Genomic DNA, 15379 nt, shown 5'->3' on the forward strand with positions numbered 1-15379 from the left:
TCTGAAGACAAAGGAATTCTCAGGTTGGAAGATTATTCATGTTTTATATTAAAAACATCCTAACGATTGATTCCATACATCGTTTGACATTGTTTCTAAAGGACTGTAACGGAACTTTTGAGTTTTTGTCTGGATGAAATGCTCGCGCCTCATGAAGATGGATTACTGGGCTGAACACACTAACAAGTGGCTATTTGAACATAAATTATGGAACTTTATGGAAAAAATCAGTCATTTATTGTCAAACTGGGATTCCTGGGAGTGCCTTCTGATGAAGATCAAAGGTAAGTGAATATTTATGCTGTTGTTTCTAACTTTGTTGATTCCAAAATGGCGGCTATTCCTCTGGCTGTTTTGGGTTCTGAGCACCGTTCTCAGATTATGCTTTATCCGTAAAGAATCAAAACATTACTACACATAAGGCACCAATGTAAACAGATTTTTGGATATAAATATGCACATTACCGAACAAAACATACACATGTATTGTGTAACATGATGTCCTATGAGTGTCATCTGATGAAGGTCATCAAAGGTTAGTGATTCATTTTATCTATATTTCTGCTTTTTGTGATTCCTATCTTTGGCTGGAAAAATGGCTGTGATCTAACATAATCATATGTTGTGCTTTAGCTGTAAAGCATTTTTTTTAAATCGGACATGGTGGGTAGATAAACATATTGTTTATCTTTCATTTGCTGTATTGGACTTGTTAATGTGTGAAAGTTACATATTTCAAAAAAATACATAGAACTACCCATCCCGGATCCGGGAGAATTGTCATCAACTACACTAATTAGCATAGAGCAACGGTCAAAAAATATTACTAGAAAATATTCATATTCATGAAATCACAAGTGAAATATAGTGAAACACAGCTAAGCCTTTTGTTAATCACACTGTCATCTCAGATTTTGAAATTATGCTTTACAGCCAAAACAAGACAAGCGTTTGTGTAAGTTTATCGATAGCCTAGCATAGCATTATGTCCAGCTAGCAGCAGGAAGCTTGGTCACGAAAATCAGAAAAGCAATCAAATGAAATCGTTTACCTTTGATGAGCTTCGGATGTTTTCACTCACGAGACTCCCAGTTAGACAGCAAATGTTAATTTTGTCCCATAAAGATTATTTTTATAGCCGAAATACCTCCTTTTCGTGTTAACGTTTTGTTGAGAAATCCACCGGAAATTGTGGTCATGACAACGCCGAAAAAAACTCAAAATTAGATCCATAATATTGACAGAAACATAGCAAACGTTTTTTATAATCGATCCTTAAGGTGTTTTTCAAATATCTGTTCGATAATATATCAACCAGGACAATTGGCTTTTCAGTAGGAGCAAGAGGAACAATGGCCGCCTTTGTCTATTACGCACAAATCACTCAGAGCCACCACCTGACCACTGACGCAATGTTGTCGTTCACGCTCATTTTTCAAAATAAAAGCCTGAAACTATGTCTAGTGGAAGCCATAGAAAAAGGAATCTGGTTGATATCCCTTTCAATGGGCAATAGGTATGCATAGGAACACAGGGGTTTCAAAATAAGAGTCACTTCCTGATTGGATTTTTCTCGGGCTTTCACCTGCATTATCAGTTCTATTATACTCACAGACAATATTTTTACAGTTTTGGAAACGTTAGAGTGTTTTCTATCCTAAGCTGTCAATTATATGCATATTCTAGCATCTGGTCCTGAGAAATAGCCCGTTTACTTTGAAACTAGTGTCCCCTAGTTTCAAGAGGTTAATGTGCGAAAGTTACATATTTCAATTTTTTTTATTTAAATTTTGCACGCTGCCTTTTCAGTGGAATGTTGTTGAGGTGTGCCGCTAGCGGAACCCCTGCGCTAGAAAGGTTAACCTCTCTAGGGTAGGGGGCAGCATTAGGAATTTTGGATGAAAAGCATGCCCAAATTTAACAGCCTGCTACTCGGGCCCAGAAGATATATGCATATAACTTGTAGATTTGTATAGAAAACACTCTACAGTTGCCAAAACTGTTAAAATAGTGTCTGAGTATAACGGAACTGATTTAGCAGGCGAAAACCTGAGAAAAATCCATTCAGGAAGTAGTTTTTGTGGTTTTGTAGTTTTCTATTCAATGCCATTACAGTATACATTGACTTAGGACTCCATTTGCAGTTTATATGCCTTCCACTAGATGTCAACAGTCTTTAGAAATCGTTTCAGACTTGTATTCTCATAAATGAGGGAATAAGACCAGTCTGAACGAGAGGACCCTAACATGACGCAGAGTTTTTTCAGGCGCATGTGCATTTCTTGTTTACCTTTTATATTGACGACGTTATTGTCCAGTTGAAATTTTATAGATCATTTAAGCTAAAAATCAACCTGAGAGTTGAATATAAACATCGTTTGACATGTTTCTATGAACTTTACGGCTACAATTTGGATTGTTTTGTCTGATTGTTTTGACTGAGTTTGAACCTGTGGATTAGAAAACAGAGCTAACGAAAAAGGAGGTTTTTGGATATAAAGAGACTTCATCGAACAAAAGGAACATTTGAGTAAATTAATGTCTTTTGATTAACACCATATGAAGATCAAAGGTAAGGGATTAATTTTCTCTCTATTTCTGAGTTTTGTAACGCTTCTGCTTGGCTGGTTGCTGTTTGTAATAATCAGTCAACTGGGCTATGTTCTGGGCCAGGTATGTTCTGGGCTAGGTATGCTTTCGCCGAAAATCCCTTCCAGAGAGACATCAGTGATTGTAACGTTCTTTGTTGCCGTTAATCTTTAAACCTATGTAAAATATGTTTTGTCTTCCAAATTTTTATAATGAGCATTTCTGTAATTGAATTTGGCGCCCTGCAATCTCACTGGATGTTGGCCAGAAGGGACGCTAGCGTCCCACGTACCCTAGAGAGGTTAACAGCTTCTACCTTCAAGCCGTAAGACTGCTGAACAATTAATCAAATGGCCACCTGGAAGATTTAAATTGCCCCCCACCCCTGTTTCCACACTGCTGTTTATTATCTATGCAGTCACTTTACCCCTACCTACAGTTGAAGTCGGAAGTTTACATACACTTTAGCAAAATATATTTAATCTCAGTTTTTCACAATTCCTGACATTTAATCAGAGTAAAAATTCCCTGTCTTGGTTCAGTTAGGATCACCACTTTATTTTAAGAATGTGAAATGTCAGAAAAATAGCAGAGAGAATTATTTATTTCAGCTTTTATTTCTTACATCACATTCCCAGTGGGTCAGATGTTTACATACACTCAATTAGTATTTGGTAGCATTGCCTTTAAATTGTTTAACTTGGGTTAAACATTTCAGGTATCTTTCCACAAGCTTCCCACAATAAATTGGGTTAATTTTGGCCCATTGCTCCTGACAGAGCTGGTGTAACTGAGTCAGGTTTGTAGGCCTCCTTGCTCGCACACGCCTTTTCAGTTCTACAGGATTGAGGTCAAGGCTATGTGAGTGATGGCCACTCCAATACCTTGACTTTGTTGTCATTAAGCCATTTTGCCACAACTTTGGAAGTATGCTTGGGGTCATTGTCCATTTGCAAGACCCATTTGTGACCAAGCTTTAACTTCCTGGCTGATGTCTTGAGATGTTGCTTCAATATATCCACATCATTTTCCTCCTCAAGATGCCATGTATTTTGTTGAAGTGCATCAGTCCCTCCTGCAGCAAAGCACCCCCACAACATGATGCTGCCACCCCCGTGTTTCACGGTTCGGATGGTGTTCTTTGGCTTGCAATCCCCCCCCCCTTTCCTCCAAACATAATGATGGTCATTATGGCCAAACAGTTCTATTTTTGTTTCATCAGACCAGGGGACATTTCTCCAAAAAAGTACGTGGCTTCTTCCTTCCGGCGCCGACAGAGATGGCCGCTTCGCATTCCTAGGAAACTATGCAGTATTGTGTTATTTCTTACATTGTTACCCCAGGAAATATTAGGTTTTATTACATACAGTCGGGAGGAACTATTGGATATGAGAGCAACGTCAACTCACCAACATTACGACCAGGAATACGACTTTCCCGAAGCGGATCCTCTGTTTGGTCCACCACCCAGAACAATGGATCGGATCCCAGCCAGCGACCCAAAACAACAGCACTGCAGAGGGGCAGACGGAGCGGTCTTCTGGTCAGGCTCCGTAGATGGGCACATCGCGCACTGCTCCCGAGCATACTACTCGCCAATGTCCAGTCTCTTGACAATTTGGTAGACGGAATTCGAGCGAGGGTTGCCTTCCAGAGAGACATCAGTGATTGTAACGTTCTTTGTTTCACTGAAACATGGCTCGCTCGGGATACGTCAGAGTCGGTACAGCCACCTGGTTTCTTCACGCAAACAGAAACAAACATCTCTCTGGTATCAAGGGTGGGGGTGTATGCCTTATGATTAATGAGACGTGGTGTGATCATAACAACATACAGGAACTCAAGTCCTTTTGTTCACCTGACCTAGAATTCCTTACAATCAACTGCCGAACGCACTATCAACAAAGAGAATTCTCTTCAATCATAATTCCGGTCGTGTATATCCCGCCCCAATCAGACACATTGATGGCCCTGAAAGAAGTTAATTTGACTATGTAAACTGGAAACCACATATCCTGAGGCTGCATATATTGTAGCTGGGGATTTTAAGTAAGTCTGAAAACAAGGCTCCCTAAATTTTAACAGCATATCGATTGCGCGACCCAGGCTGGCAAAACCCTGGATTATTGTTATTCTAACTTCTGCGACGCATATAAATCCCTCCCCCGCCCTTCTTTCGGCAAATCTGACCACGACTCCATTTAGTTGCTCCCCGCCTATAGACAGAAACTAAAACAGAAAGCGCCCGTGCTCAGGTCTGTTCAACGCTGGTCCGAAAAATCGGATTCCATGCTTCAAGATTGCTTCGATCACGTAGACTGGGATATGTTCCGCATTGTGTCGGACAATAACATTGATGAATACGCCTATTCGGTGAGCACGTTTATTAGCAAGTGCATTGGTGATGTTGTACCCACAGCGCCTATTAAAACATTCCCCAACCAGAAACCGTGGATTGATGGCAGCAAGCGCACAAAACTGAAAGTGCGAACCACTGCTTTTAATCAGGGCAAGGTGACTGGAAACATGACCGAATACAAACAGTGTAGCTATTCCCTCCGCAAGGCAATCGAACAAGCTAAGCGTCAGTATAGAGACAAAGTAGAGTCTCAATTCAACGGTTCAGACACGAGAGGTATATGGCAGGGTCTACAGTCAATCATGGACTACAAAAGGAAAACCAGCCCTGTCGCTGACCACAATGTCTTGCTCCCATACAAACAAAACTTATTTGCTCACGTTGAGGACAACACAGCACCACTGACATGGTCCGCTACCAAAACCTACGGGCTCTCCTTCACTGCAGCCAACGTGAGTAAAACATTTAAACGTTTTAACCCTCGCAGGGCTGCAGGCCCAGACGGCCTGCAGATCAGCTGGTGTTTACAGACATATTCAATCAACCCTTATCCCAGTCTGCTGTCCCCACATGCTTCAAGAGGACTACCAATGTTCCTGTTCCCAAGAAAGCGAAGGTAACTGAGCTAAATGACTATCGCCCCATAGCACTCATTTCCGTCATCATGAAGTGCTTTGAGAGACGAGTCAAAGACCATATCACCTCCACCCTACCTGACACCCTAGACCCACTCCAATTTGCTTACCGCCCCAATAGGTCCACGGACGACGCAATCGCAGTCACACTGCCCTAACCCATTTGGACAAGAGGAATACCTATGTAAGAATGCTGTTCATCGACTACAGCTCAACATTTAACACCATAGTACCCTCAAAACTCGTCATCAAGCTCGAGACCCTGGGTCTCGACCCCGCCCTGTGCAACCGGGTCCTGGACTTCCTGACAGGCCACCCCAGGTGGTGAGGGTAGGTAACAACATCTCCACCCCGCTGATCCTCAACACTGGCGCCCCACAAGGGTGTGTTCTCAGCCTTCTCCTGTACTCCCTGTTCACCCATGACCGTGTGGCCATGCACGCCTCCAACTCAACCATCAAGTTAGAGGACGACACTACAGTGGTAGGCTTGATTACCAACAACGACGAGACGGTCTACAGGGAGGTGGTGAGGGCCCTCGGAGTGTGGTGTCAGGAAAATAACCTCACACTCAATATTAACAAAACAAAGGAGATGATCGTAGACTTCAAAAACAGCAGAGGGAGCAGCCACCTATCCACATCGACGGGACAGTAGTGGACAAGGTGGAAAGTTTGAAGTTCCTCGGCGTAAACATCACGGACAAACTGAATTGGTCCACCCACACAGACAGCGTGGTGAAGAAGGCGCAGCAGCACCTCTTTAACCTCAGGAGGCTGAAGAAATTCAGCTTGTCACCGAAAGCACTCACAAACTTCTACAGATGCACAATCGAGAGCATCCTGTCGGGCTGTATCACCGCCTGGTACGGCAACTGCTCCGCCCACAACCGTAAGGCTCTCCAGAGGGTAGTGAGGTCTGCACAATGAATCACCAGGGGCAAACTACCTGCCCTCCAGGACACCTTCACCACCCGATGTCACAGGAAGGCCAAAAAGATCATCAAGGACAACAACCACCGAGCCACTGCCTGTTCATCCCGCTATCATCCAGAAGGCGAGGTCAGTACAGGTGCATCAAAGCGGGGACCAAGAGACTGAAAAACAGCTTCTATCTCAAGGCCATCAGAATGTTAAACAGCCACCACTAACATTGAGTGGCTGCTGCCAACATACACCAACTTTAATAATGAAAACATTGATGCAATAAATGTATCACTACACACTTTAAACAATGCCACTTTATATAATGTTTACATACCCTACATTACTCATCTCATATGTATATACTGTACTCTATTCCATCTACTGCATCTTGCCTATGCCATTCGGCCATTGCTCATTCATATATTTTTATGTACAAATTCTTATTCATTCCTTTACACTTGTGTGTATTAAGGTAGTTGTTGTGAAATTGTTAGATATTACTGCATGGTCGGAACTGGAAGCACAAGCATTTCGATACACTCGCAGTAACATCTGCTAACCATGTGTATGTGACAAATAAAATTTGATTTGCTGAACGGTCTTTCAGGTTGTCGATATAGGACTCGTTTTACTGTGGATATAGATACTCTTGTACCCGTTTCCTCCAGCATCTTCACAAGGTCCTTTGCTCTTGTTCTGGGATTGATTTGCACTTTTCGCACCAAAGTACGTTCATCTCTAAGAGACAGAAAGCGTCTCCTTCCTGAGCGGTATGATGGCTGCGTAGTCCCATGGTGTTTATAGTTGCGTACTATGGTTTGTACAGATGAACGTGGTACCTTCAGACGTTTGGAAATTACTCCCAAGGATGAACCAGACTTGTGGAGGTCTACAATTTTTTTTCTGAGGTCTTGGCTGTTTTCTTTTGATTTTCCCATGATGTCAAGCGAAGAGGCACTGAGTTTGAAGGTAGGCCTTGAAATACATCCACAGGTACATGTTCAATGGACTCAAATGATGTCAATTAGCTTATCAGAAGCTTCTAAAGCCATTTTCTGGAATTTTCAAAGCCGTTTAAAGGCACAGTCAACTTAGTGCATGTAAACTTCTGACCCACTGGAATTGTGATACAGTGAATTATAAGTGAAATAATCTGTCTGTAAACAATTGTTGTAAAAATTACTTGTGTCATGCACAAAGTAGATGTCCTAATGGACTTGCCAAAACTAGTTTGTTAACAATACATTTGTGGAGTGGTTGAAAAACGAATTTTAATGACTCCAACATAAGTGTATGTAAACTTCTGACTTCAACGGTACAAATTACCTCGACTAACCTGCACATTGACTTGGTACCCCTGTATATAGCCTCGTTATTGTTATTTTATTGTGTTACAATTAAAAAGTATTTTTTTGTTTATTTAGTAAATATTTTCCTAACAATTTCTTGAACTGCACTGTTGGTTAAGGGCTTGTAAGTCAGCATTTCACAGTAAGGTGAATTCTGTTGTACTCTGCGCATGTGACATAAAATTTGTTTTGATAAACTGGGCATGTCAAATCTAGTGTAATGGCTTGAGGGGATGAAATGAAGAGGCATTTCTGGAATGATCACTACCGCACTACATAGGCCCCTTTCAATGTCAATCCCTCACCAGCTAACATGTACTCAATCTGCTTCCATCTTCCCCTCTAGTTCCCACTCCCTCAGGTGTGAAAATCTCAAAAGGATTGTGTAGGTGAAAACAGTCAAGTGGAAGTTCCACTTTGCCTACTGAAGAGCTAGGCCGGAGGAGCCATCACCATACTGCTTACACATATCCAGTCCCTTCAGGTAGTTTAAAACAGCGAATGGGAGAATGAGCATAATGGAAGCAAGACAAATCTGTGAGGGACTGGGGGGTTGATATTTGAGTTTCACACACCTCCAGAGCACCAGCTTCAAGACTAGTATTTGCTGCCAAAACTAGAAGAAGCACCAGTGAGCTGAGCCTGAGGTCACACTGACTTCCCTTCCTACTAGAGCAGACTCAAATACATTCCTGCCCCGGTCTCAAAACACACACACATACAGGCAGAGGCTCTGTGCACGTTTGTCTTTCCATGGTTGCAGAGGCCCAAACAAAAAGGGAGTCAATGTCAGTGGAAGACTGGTGCATGTGTGTGACAGTGCATGTGTTAGCCAGGTGCGAGTACAGTATGAGAGAACATGAGTCAGTACCTTTGTAGGCATTGAGCGAGCACGTGACTAATATAAGCACACAAGCGAAGTCTATTAGACTGGCAGCATGAGGGAAAATTTTCAGAAAATGTGCTCACTCCTCTAAATGTTTTAGCTCAGAAGGAAGAAAGATTTCTAGTCTCCAGTCGAAAAACAGCTCTACATTAACATCTGACCAGATCTATACAAAGTACACACACACACACACACACACACACACACACACACATAAATATTGATATGCAGAAATATATCCACACACACACACAAGCAACCACACATCCCCCCTCTCTTGCATACCATGTTGGAGTAATGCATGTCAAGACTTAACATTTCTAAAGTAGACTCCATATACGGACTGCTCTGCCCATGGCTGGTCACTGTTCAACTGTGCAGACAGACTAAGCCACTACATAGCACACAGACTTGTTTTCAGGACAACCAGTGAGCTTTCTATAGCCCCTGTACTGGCAAACACATACCACTAGAGGGCACTCATACTCTGCATCACCAGCCCAGAGGCCTTCGTTACCCGACAAAATGAACAGGGAAGTTAAGAAATTTGGAACAGACAACAGTGTTGGGAATTACTTATTGGTGCCGAAATAAGTAACAGGTTTGGAATTTGACCTGTGTGTCAGGGTTGAATTCACTTTGAATTTAGTCAATTGAAATTCTGTTGAAAATACATTTAAATTAAACTCAGGAATTGACATCCCTGTTTTCAGTGTGTCCAGGAGAGAGCAGTGTTAAACTGAGGCCTTGTGGTTTTGGGTAAAGGTGGTTATCGGCAGGCGAGGCCCAAACAGAGCCTCTTACCATATGTACCATATTCAGCTGGGCTGGTGCCTGGGTAGAAGCCTGGAGTGCCCGGTGGGACCGGGTACTGCTGAGGGGTGGCCACGTACGTTGACCGGTACTAAGGGAGAGAGACATGACAGAATGGTTTAGATATTATCTAAAAAGGTACATTGTAGAATGCTAAAATTCAACTACAAAACAATGAGTAGGATGGAAAAGGTGCTAAGACAGCCTGCCAACTAGTATTTGATCTAACTCATTCAACACACACACGTATACTTTTCTTTGTCCCACACACAAGGCAGGAAAACCTCTTAAGGTTTAACTTGCACCCCTCTACCTCCCTCTAACACACATTAACAGCCATCCGTCTCTCTCTGTGGTGCTTTTAAGCACTGCACAATCAGGAAGGGACTGGAGGGTCAGCTGATCGCCTGGGCAAGGGGAGAGGGGCATTTTTCCCAGCACTGGCTCCATAGAGCGGAGGCCAGACTCAGCAGAATCTGTCCCTGAGCCAGGGGGTCACCAGACCACTCCATGTGGGGCCTCCCTCACAGACGGGGAGGGGGACTGCCTTGCTAGTTGCTACCAGACCTGGTTTCAAAAAGCATTTCCTTTCTTTCCAAATACCATAGCTGCGTTTGATTGAGCTTGCCTGGTGCAAAGGAACAGTCCCAAAAGGTATAGTGAATGTCTGAGTAAAGAGAATGACAGTGGCCTAGTATAGATGGAGCACCCTAGTGGAAGGGGCGGGGTGAAGTTACCTGTCCGGGTATGAAGTAGGCAGGGCCCTGTTGGTTGGGGAAGGGGATCTGCTGTGAGGGGATCATCATCATCTGTTGGCCCGGCTGGTAGACGTGTGTGGGCGCCACAGGCCTTGGTGTGCTGCTGGGGGGCACCCGGGGGGCATTGCTGGGCAGACTGGGCCGGCTGTAGTACGGCTGGAGAGAGGAAGGAGGAGGAGAGAGGAGAAAGTTATGGAAAAGTCCTCTTTAATAAAGAACATTCAACAATTAAAATGTTAAGAGGACTATTATGTTTCCCCTTGCCATTCCTTATGGCAGTTAATACTACAACAATTGTAACAGTCTGTTCTGACACTTTAACAGCATATTCATAAAGGCAGAATCCAAACTGCTAAAAACCGAATAAGACTAGAATGTTCTGTGTTGCTTCATTTACATTCTGATGCTTCTCTTTAGGCAAAACTAAAGCCAAAAAAATGGCAGGATCACAGGCACGAACACTGCCAACTACAGACAGACCGACCGACTCCTCTGGAAAAATAAAGAGGAGACGTGTTACCTGCAGTGACCTGAATCCTCCCTTCAGCAGCACATCCCACAGACACCACGTGAATGCACACGGACGCAAGAGAGAAGGGGGGGAGAGAATGAGAGAGGGGGGAGAGAGAATGAGAGAGGGGGGAGAGAGAATGAGAGAGGGGGGGGGAGAGAATGAGAGAGAGAGAATGAGAGAGGGGGGAGAGAATGAGAGAGGGGGAGAGAGAATGAGAGAGGGGGAGAGAATGAGAGAGGGGGAGAGAATGAGAGAGGGGGAGAGAATGAGAGAGGGGGGAGAGAATGAGAGAGGGGGGAGAGAATGAGAGGGGGGGGAGAGAATGAGAGGGGGGGAGAGAATGAGAGGGGGGGAGAGAATGAGAGGGGGGGAGAGAATGAGAGTGGGGGAGAGAATGAGAGTGGGGGAGAGAATGAGAGTGGGGGAGAGAATGAGAGTGGGGGAGAGAATGAGAGTGGGGGAGAGAATGAGAGTGGGGAGAGAGAAAGAGGGGGAGAGGGAATGAGAGAGGGGGAGAGGGAATGAGAGAGGGAATGAGAGAGGAGAGAGAAAGAGGGGGAGAGGGAATGAGAGAGGGGGAGAGGGAATGAGAGAGGGGGAGAGGGAATGAGAGAGGGGATGAGAGAGGGGGAGGGGGAATAAGAGTGGGGGAGGGGGAATAAGAGTGGGGGAGGGGGAAAGAGTGGGGAGAGAGAATGAGAGGGGGAGAGAGAAGAAGGGGAGAGGGAATGAGAGAGGGGAGAGAGAAAGAGGGGGAGAGGGAATGAGAGAGGGGGAGAGGGAATGAGAGAGGGGGAGAGGGAATGAGACAGGGGGAGAGGGAATGAGACAGGGGGAGAGGGAATGAGACAGGGGGAGAGGGAATGAGACAGGGGGAGAGGGAATGAGACAGGGGGAGAGGGAATGAGACAGGGGGAGAGGGAATGAGACAGGGGGAGAGGGAATGAGACAGGGGGAGAGGGAATGAGACAGGGGGAGAGGGAATAAGACAGGGGGAGAGGGAATGAGACAGGGGGAGAGGGAATGAGAGTGGGGAGAGAGAAAGAGGGGGAGAGGGAATGAGAGTGGGGAGAGAGAAAGAGGGGGAGAGAGAATGAGAGCAGCAGTCAGTTGATAGAAAGCAGAGAACCTATCCCCACAGTAGTGAATTAACAAGCAGAATGCATCCCTAGTCCTTTAAAAATGCAGCTGTGTGAGCAACTGTGTCCATGCGCAAAGCTAACATAGAACACTGAGTCGGTGTGTGTGTGTGTCAGGGTTTCCGTTAGGAAAATGTGGCGCCGGACATTTGGCTTTTCTACATTTTATTTACCAGACCAATATGCACTGGGTGCATAACCTGATTAGGGCATCCACCCACTATGCTCAGAATGACAAAAATCACATTTAGTATATGGTAATTCATATTAACAGAACATGCAAGTGGAGAATGCAACAATGTACGGTCCTTCTTACTGAATTCTGATGTGCACTTTAAACATGTTAGAATAACTGTCTTTTCCTATTTAACTTTTCCTCAGCCTGCAAGAAGAGTAACAAACAGCAAAATCACTAGTCTGTCAATCAAGAGTAGAAAGGTTTGCTACTTATTTTATTGGTCAGCTTGTTGAGAAATAAATAGCCTATTCCAAACAGACTCATACAACCAGTAGGCTATATAAAAAGGCTACATAAAACAAATAAAAACAGAAAGCAATGAGTCTGAGGCAACAGATCAGAACTTTTAGCTTAAAATGTTGATAAAATATTATTTCTTCACATTATAAGCGCAGCAATGCGCACAATGCAGCCGGGAATGAAGCAGAAACGATAGTTGTCAAAAGGACACAGCATATACGAGCACTTTCATGTGACAATAATGAACATGTCAAAAAGAGGAGATCTAATAGGCTACTTTGAAGCAAGGTAAGAAATGCCTCAATGTACTGAACTAAAATATAAACGCAATATGTAAAGTGTGGTCCCATGTTTCATGAGCTGAAATAAAAAGATGCCACAAATGTTTTGAAGAAATGTGTTTCACATCCCTGTTCGTGAGCATTTTTCCTTTACCAAAACAATCCATCCACCTGACAGGTGAGGAATATCAAGAAGCTGATTAAACAGCATGATCATTACACAGGTACATCTTGTGCTGGGGACAATAAAAGGCCACTAACATGTGCAGTTGTCACACAACAAGCTGATGAAACTGTGGGTTTGAGCAAACCGAAGAATTTCTGCACAAACTGTCAGAAACCATCTCAGGGAAGCTCATCTGTGTGCTTGTTGTCCTCACCAGGGTCTTGACCTGACTGTAGTTCGGCGTCGTAACCGACTTCAGTGGGCAAATGCTCATCTTCGATGGTCACTTGCGCGCTAGAGAAGTGTGCTCATCACAGATGAATCCCGGTTTCAACTGTACCGGGCAGATGCAGGCAGCGTGTATGGCGTCGGGTGGGCAAGCGGTTTGCTGATGTCAATGTTGTGAACATGGTGGCGGTGGGGTTAAGGTATGGGCAGGCATAAGTTACGGACAACTTACACGATTGCATTTTATTGATGGCAATTTTAAATGCACAGAGATACCGTGTCGAGATCCATACCAGATAGTGACTGGCTTTCTGATCCCCATCCATACTTTTATCTACTGTTTAAATGTTAAGGTATCTGTGACCAAACTCATAGATTAGGGCCTAACTGATTTCCTTATATGAACTCTAACTCAATTAAATCTTTGAAATTGTTTAATGTTATATTTTTGTTCAGTGTATGTATTAAAACGTTTAGGTTTCAAACAATTAAATATATGTCTTCAAAAAGCAAGTTGCCTCTAGCTCATTGCAAAGTGGTGTGTGACGCGCTGATGAAGTCTGCCTTATGGTGCAGTTTGATGCCGCCTTCAAAACAACTTGGAACGCGGAAATCTCTGACTTCAGTGTGTTCAAGACAACTGGGGGGGAAAAAATTGCTCAGACTGGGAAAATCGTTTTTGAACAGTCATCCAACTCGGGCCTCTTTCTAGAGCTCCGACTTTCCGACCTGAAAATCGCTGACGTCATGATTTGGCCTTGTATTTTTCCAGAATTGCCAGTTGTCTTGAAAGCACCACAAGATGCAGCAGCAGCAGCTCTTGTGCTGTTCAACAGATGATTTTCTACTCAAAGGCTCTGTATCTGTATGCGTGTAATAAATAAGATACATAATGAATATAATGTACACACAGGCCAATTTAATTCCACTAAATTTTGCAAATTAGCCTACAAACCGATAAGCATGCCCAGTCAAACGTATTTCCATCAATGAATAGCCTAAAAAGCATTATTTCGCACTTATTTTTTTTCTCCCCCTGGACAATTGTCTGGTGCCAATTTAATTTATCTGCTTATTTATTTATTTTTTACAATTAATATGTAAATCGGACAAAATGTGTTACCCGCTAAGGGAAATCCTGGTGTGTGAACATGACAAGTTCCCAATGAATGAAGGATCCCAGAATACTTTTGGAATAGGATTCTACAGCAGATTCAATCTCTTAGCCTACCAAAATAAACATGTGTAGGTTTTACAACATTCAGTGCTCAAAAACAGTTTAGAAAGACAGGAAATGCAAGTATAGAGAGAACTCTACACTGCCCCCTATTTCAACCCAGCCCACCCAAGTCCCTGGTTAGGCTGTTAGTACCTGTTGGTGTAAAGCACGGGGCCCGGGGGCAAACTAGAAAAGGAGAGCAAGACAGGTCACAGGTCAGAGGTTAACCCTACATAGGACACCAGCTGGAGAGCAGCAGATTACAACCCTCCTCCATAGACACACACAAACACACAGAGTGAGAGATAGGCAGGCATGGAGCAGGGCTCAACAAGAGGATTCAGAACACTATACAGGTCTCATCTGAGAGAATGATTTTGCCTTCTAGCAGTGGAACGTACACTCACTGAACACTAAACAGTAAGAGATGGTATCAATAGGAAAGAATGAGAGTTTACACGTAGCACGACTATGGCTGTCATGACATTTCGTCAGCCTGTGATTGTTGACCGTTAATTAACAAACACATTTAGTATCTCCTGGCTTCCAAAGCCACTGACGCAGACCTTTGGAATATGTACATTTTTAAAAAGTCTAATAAATCCATGTAATATAGCCCTCACCTTCAAAATACATCCAATATTTATTTAAGACAGGTCTAAAGAAACATGATGAAGAAAATGTGTCCATTTCAGAAGAACAGAATAGAATACTCTGAGTTGTCCTTATATTAGGTCCTGATCTGGATATGTCATATGGCTGTGGGCTACACTAGTTCATTTAGCAGACAAGATTTGCTTAGAATTCCATGGCATTATTGTATAGTATGAAGAACACAATTGAACAAAGCTGAATAAAATAAAGGCTATTTTCTCCAAATGATTTGAGGGAGTGCGCACATGCGGCTATTCTGTGTTGAGTGTTTAACAAAGAAATAGGTACTCCTATATGCTTAATTTAGAGTTATTTATGTACCTTTAGTTCTACAAACGTTGGGCTATATGTTTAGATTATTAATACATTGGCTGCATGATGCGAC

At 43.4% G+C, this 15379-nt stretch overlaps 1 protein-coding gene across 9 annotated transcripts in view; it reads right to left on the bottom strand.

The window, feature by feature from the left end:
- The window catches only part of LOC139386420 (eukaryotic translation initiation factor 4 gamma 1-like), a 70760-nt gene that overhangs the window by 44674 nt on the left and 10707 nt on the right, over positions 1 to 15379 (bottom strand). For 5 of the 9 annotated variants that reach the window (XM_071132008.1, XM_071132003.1, XM_071132007.1 and 2 more), the window contains exons 5-8: positions 14494 to 14526; positions 10836 to 10856; positions 10295 to 10471; positions 9549 to 9648 (exon numbers count right to left, since the gene is read on the bottom strand). In XM_071132008.1, the coding sequence (XP_070988109.1) occupies positions 9549 to 9648; positions 10295 to 10471; positions 10836 to 10856; positions 14494 to 14526 (331 nt within the window). The remainder of the gene's footprint in view (positions 1 to 9548; positions 9649 to 10294; positions 10472 to 10835; positions 10857 to 14493; positions 14527 to 15379) is intronic. The other 4 variants (XM_071132006.1, XM_071132004.1, XM_071132009.1 and 1 more) reach the window with 3 other exon arrangements.

Source organism: Oncorhynchus clarkii, chromosome 27 (genome assembly GCF_045791955.1).
Source record: "Oncorhynchus clarkii lewisi isolate Uvic-CL-2024 chromosome 27, UVic_Ocla_1.0, whole genome shotgun sequence".
NCBI classification, from domain to species: Eukaryota; Metazoa; Chordata; class Actinopteri; order Salmoniformes; family Salmonidae; genus Oncorhynchus; species Oncorhynchus clarkii.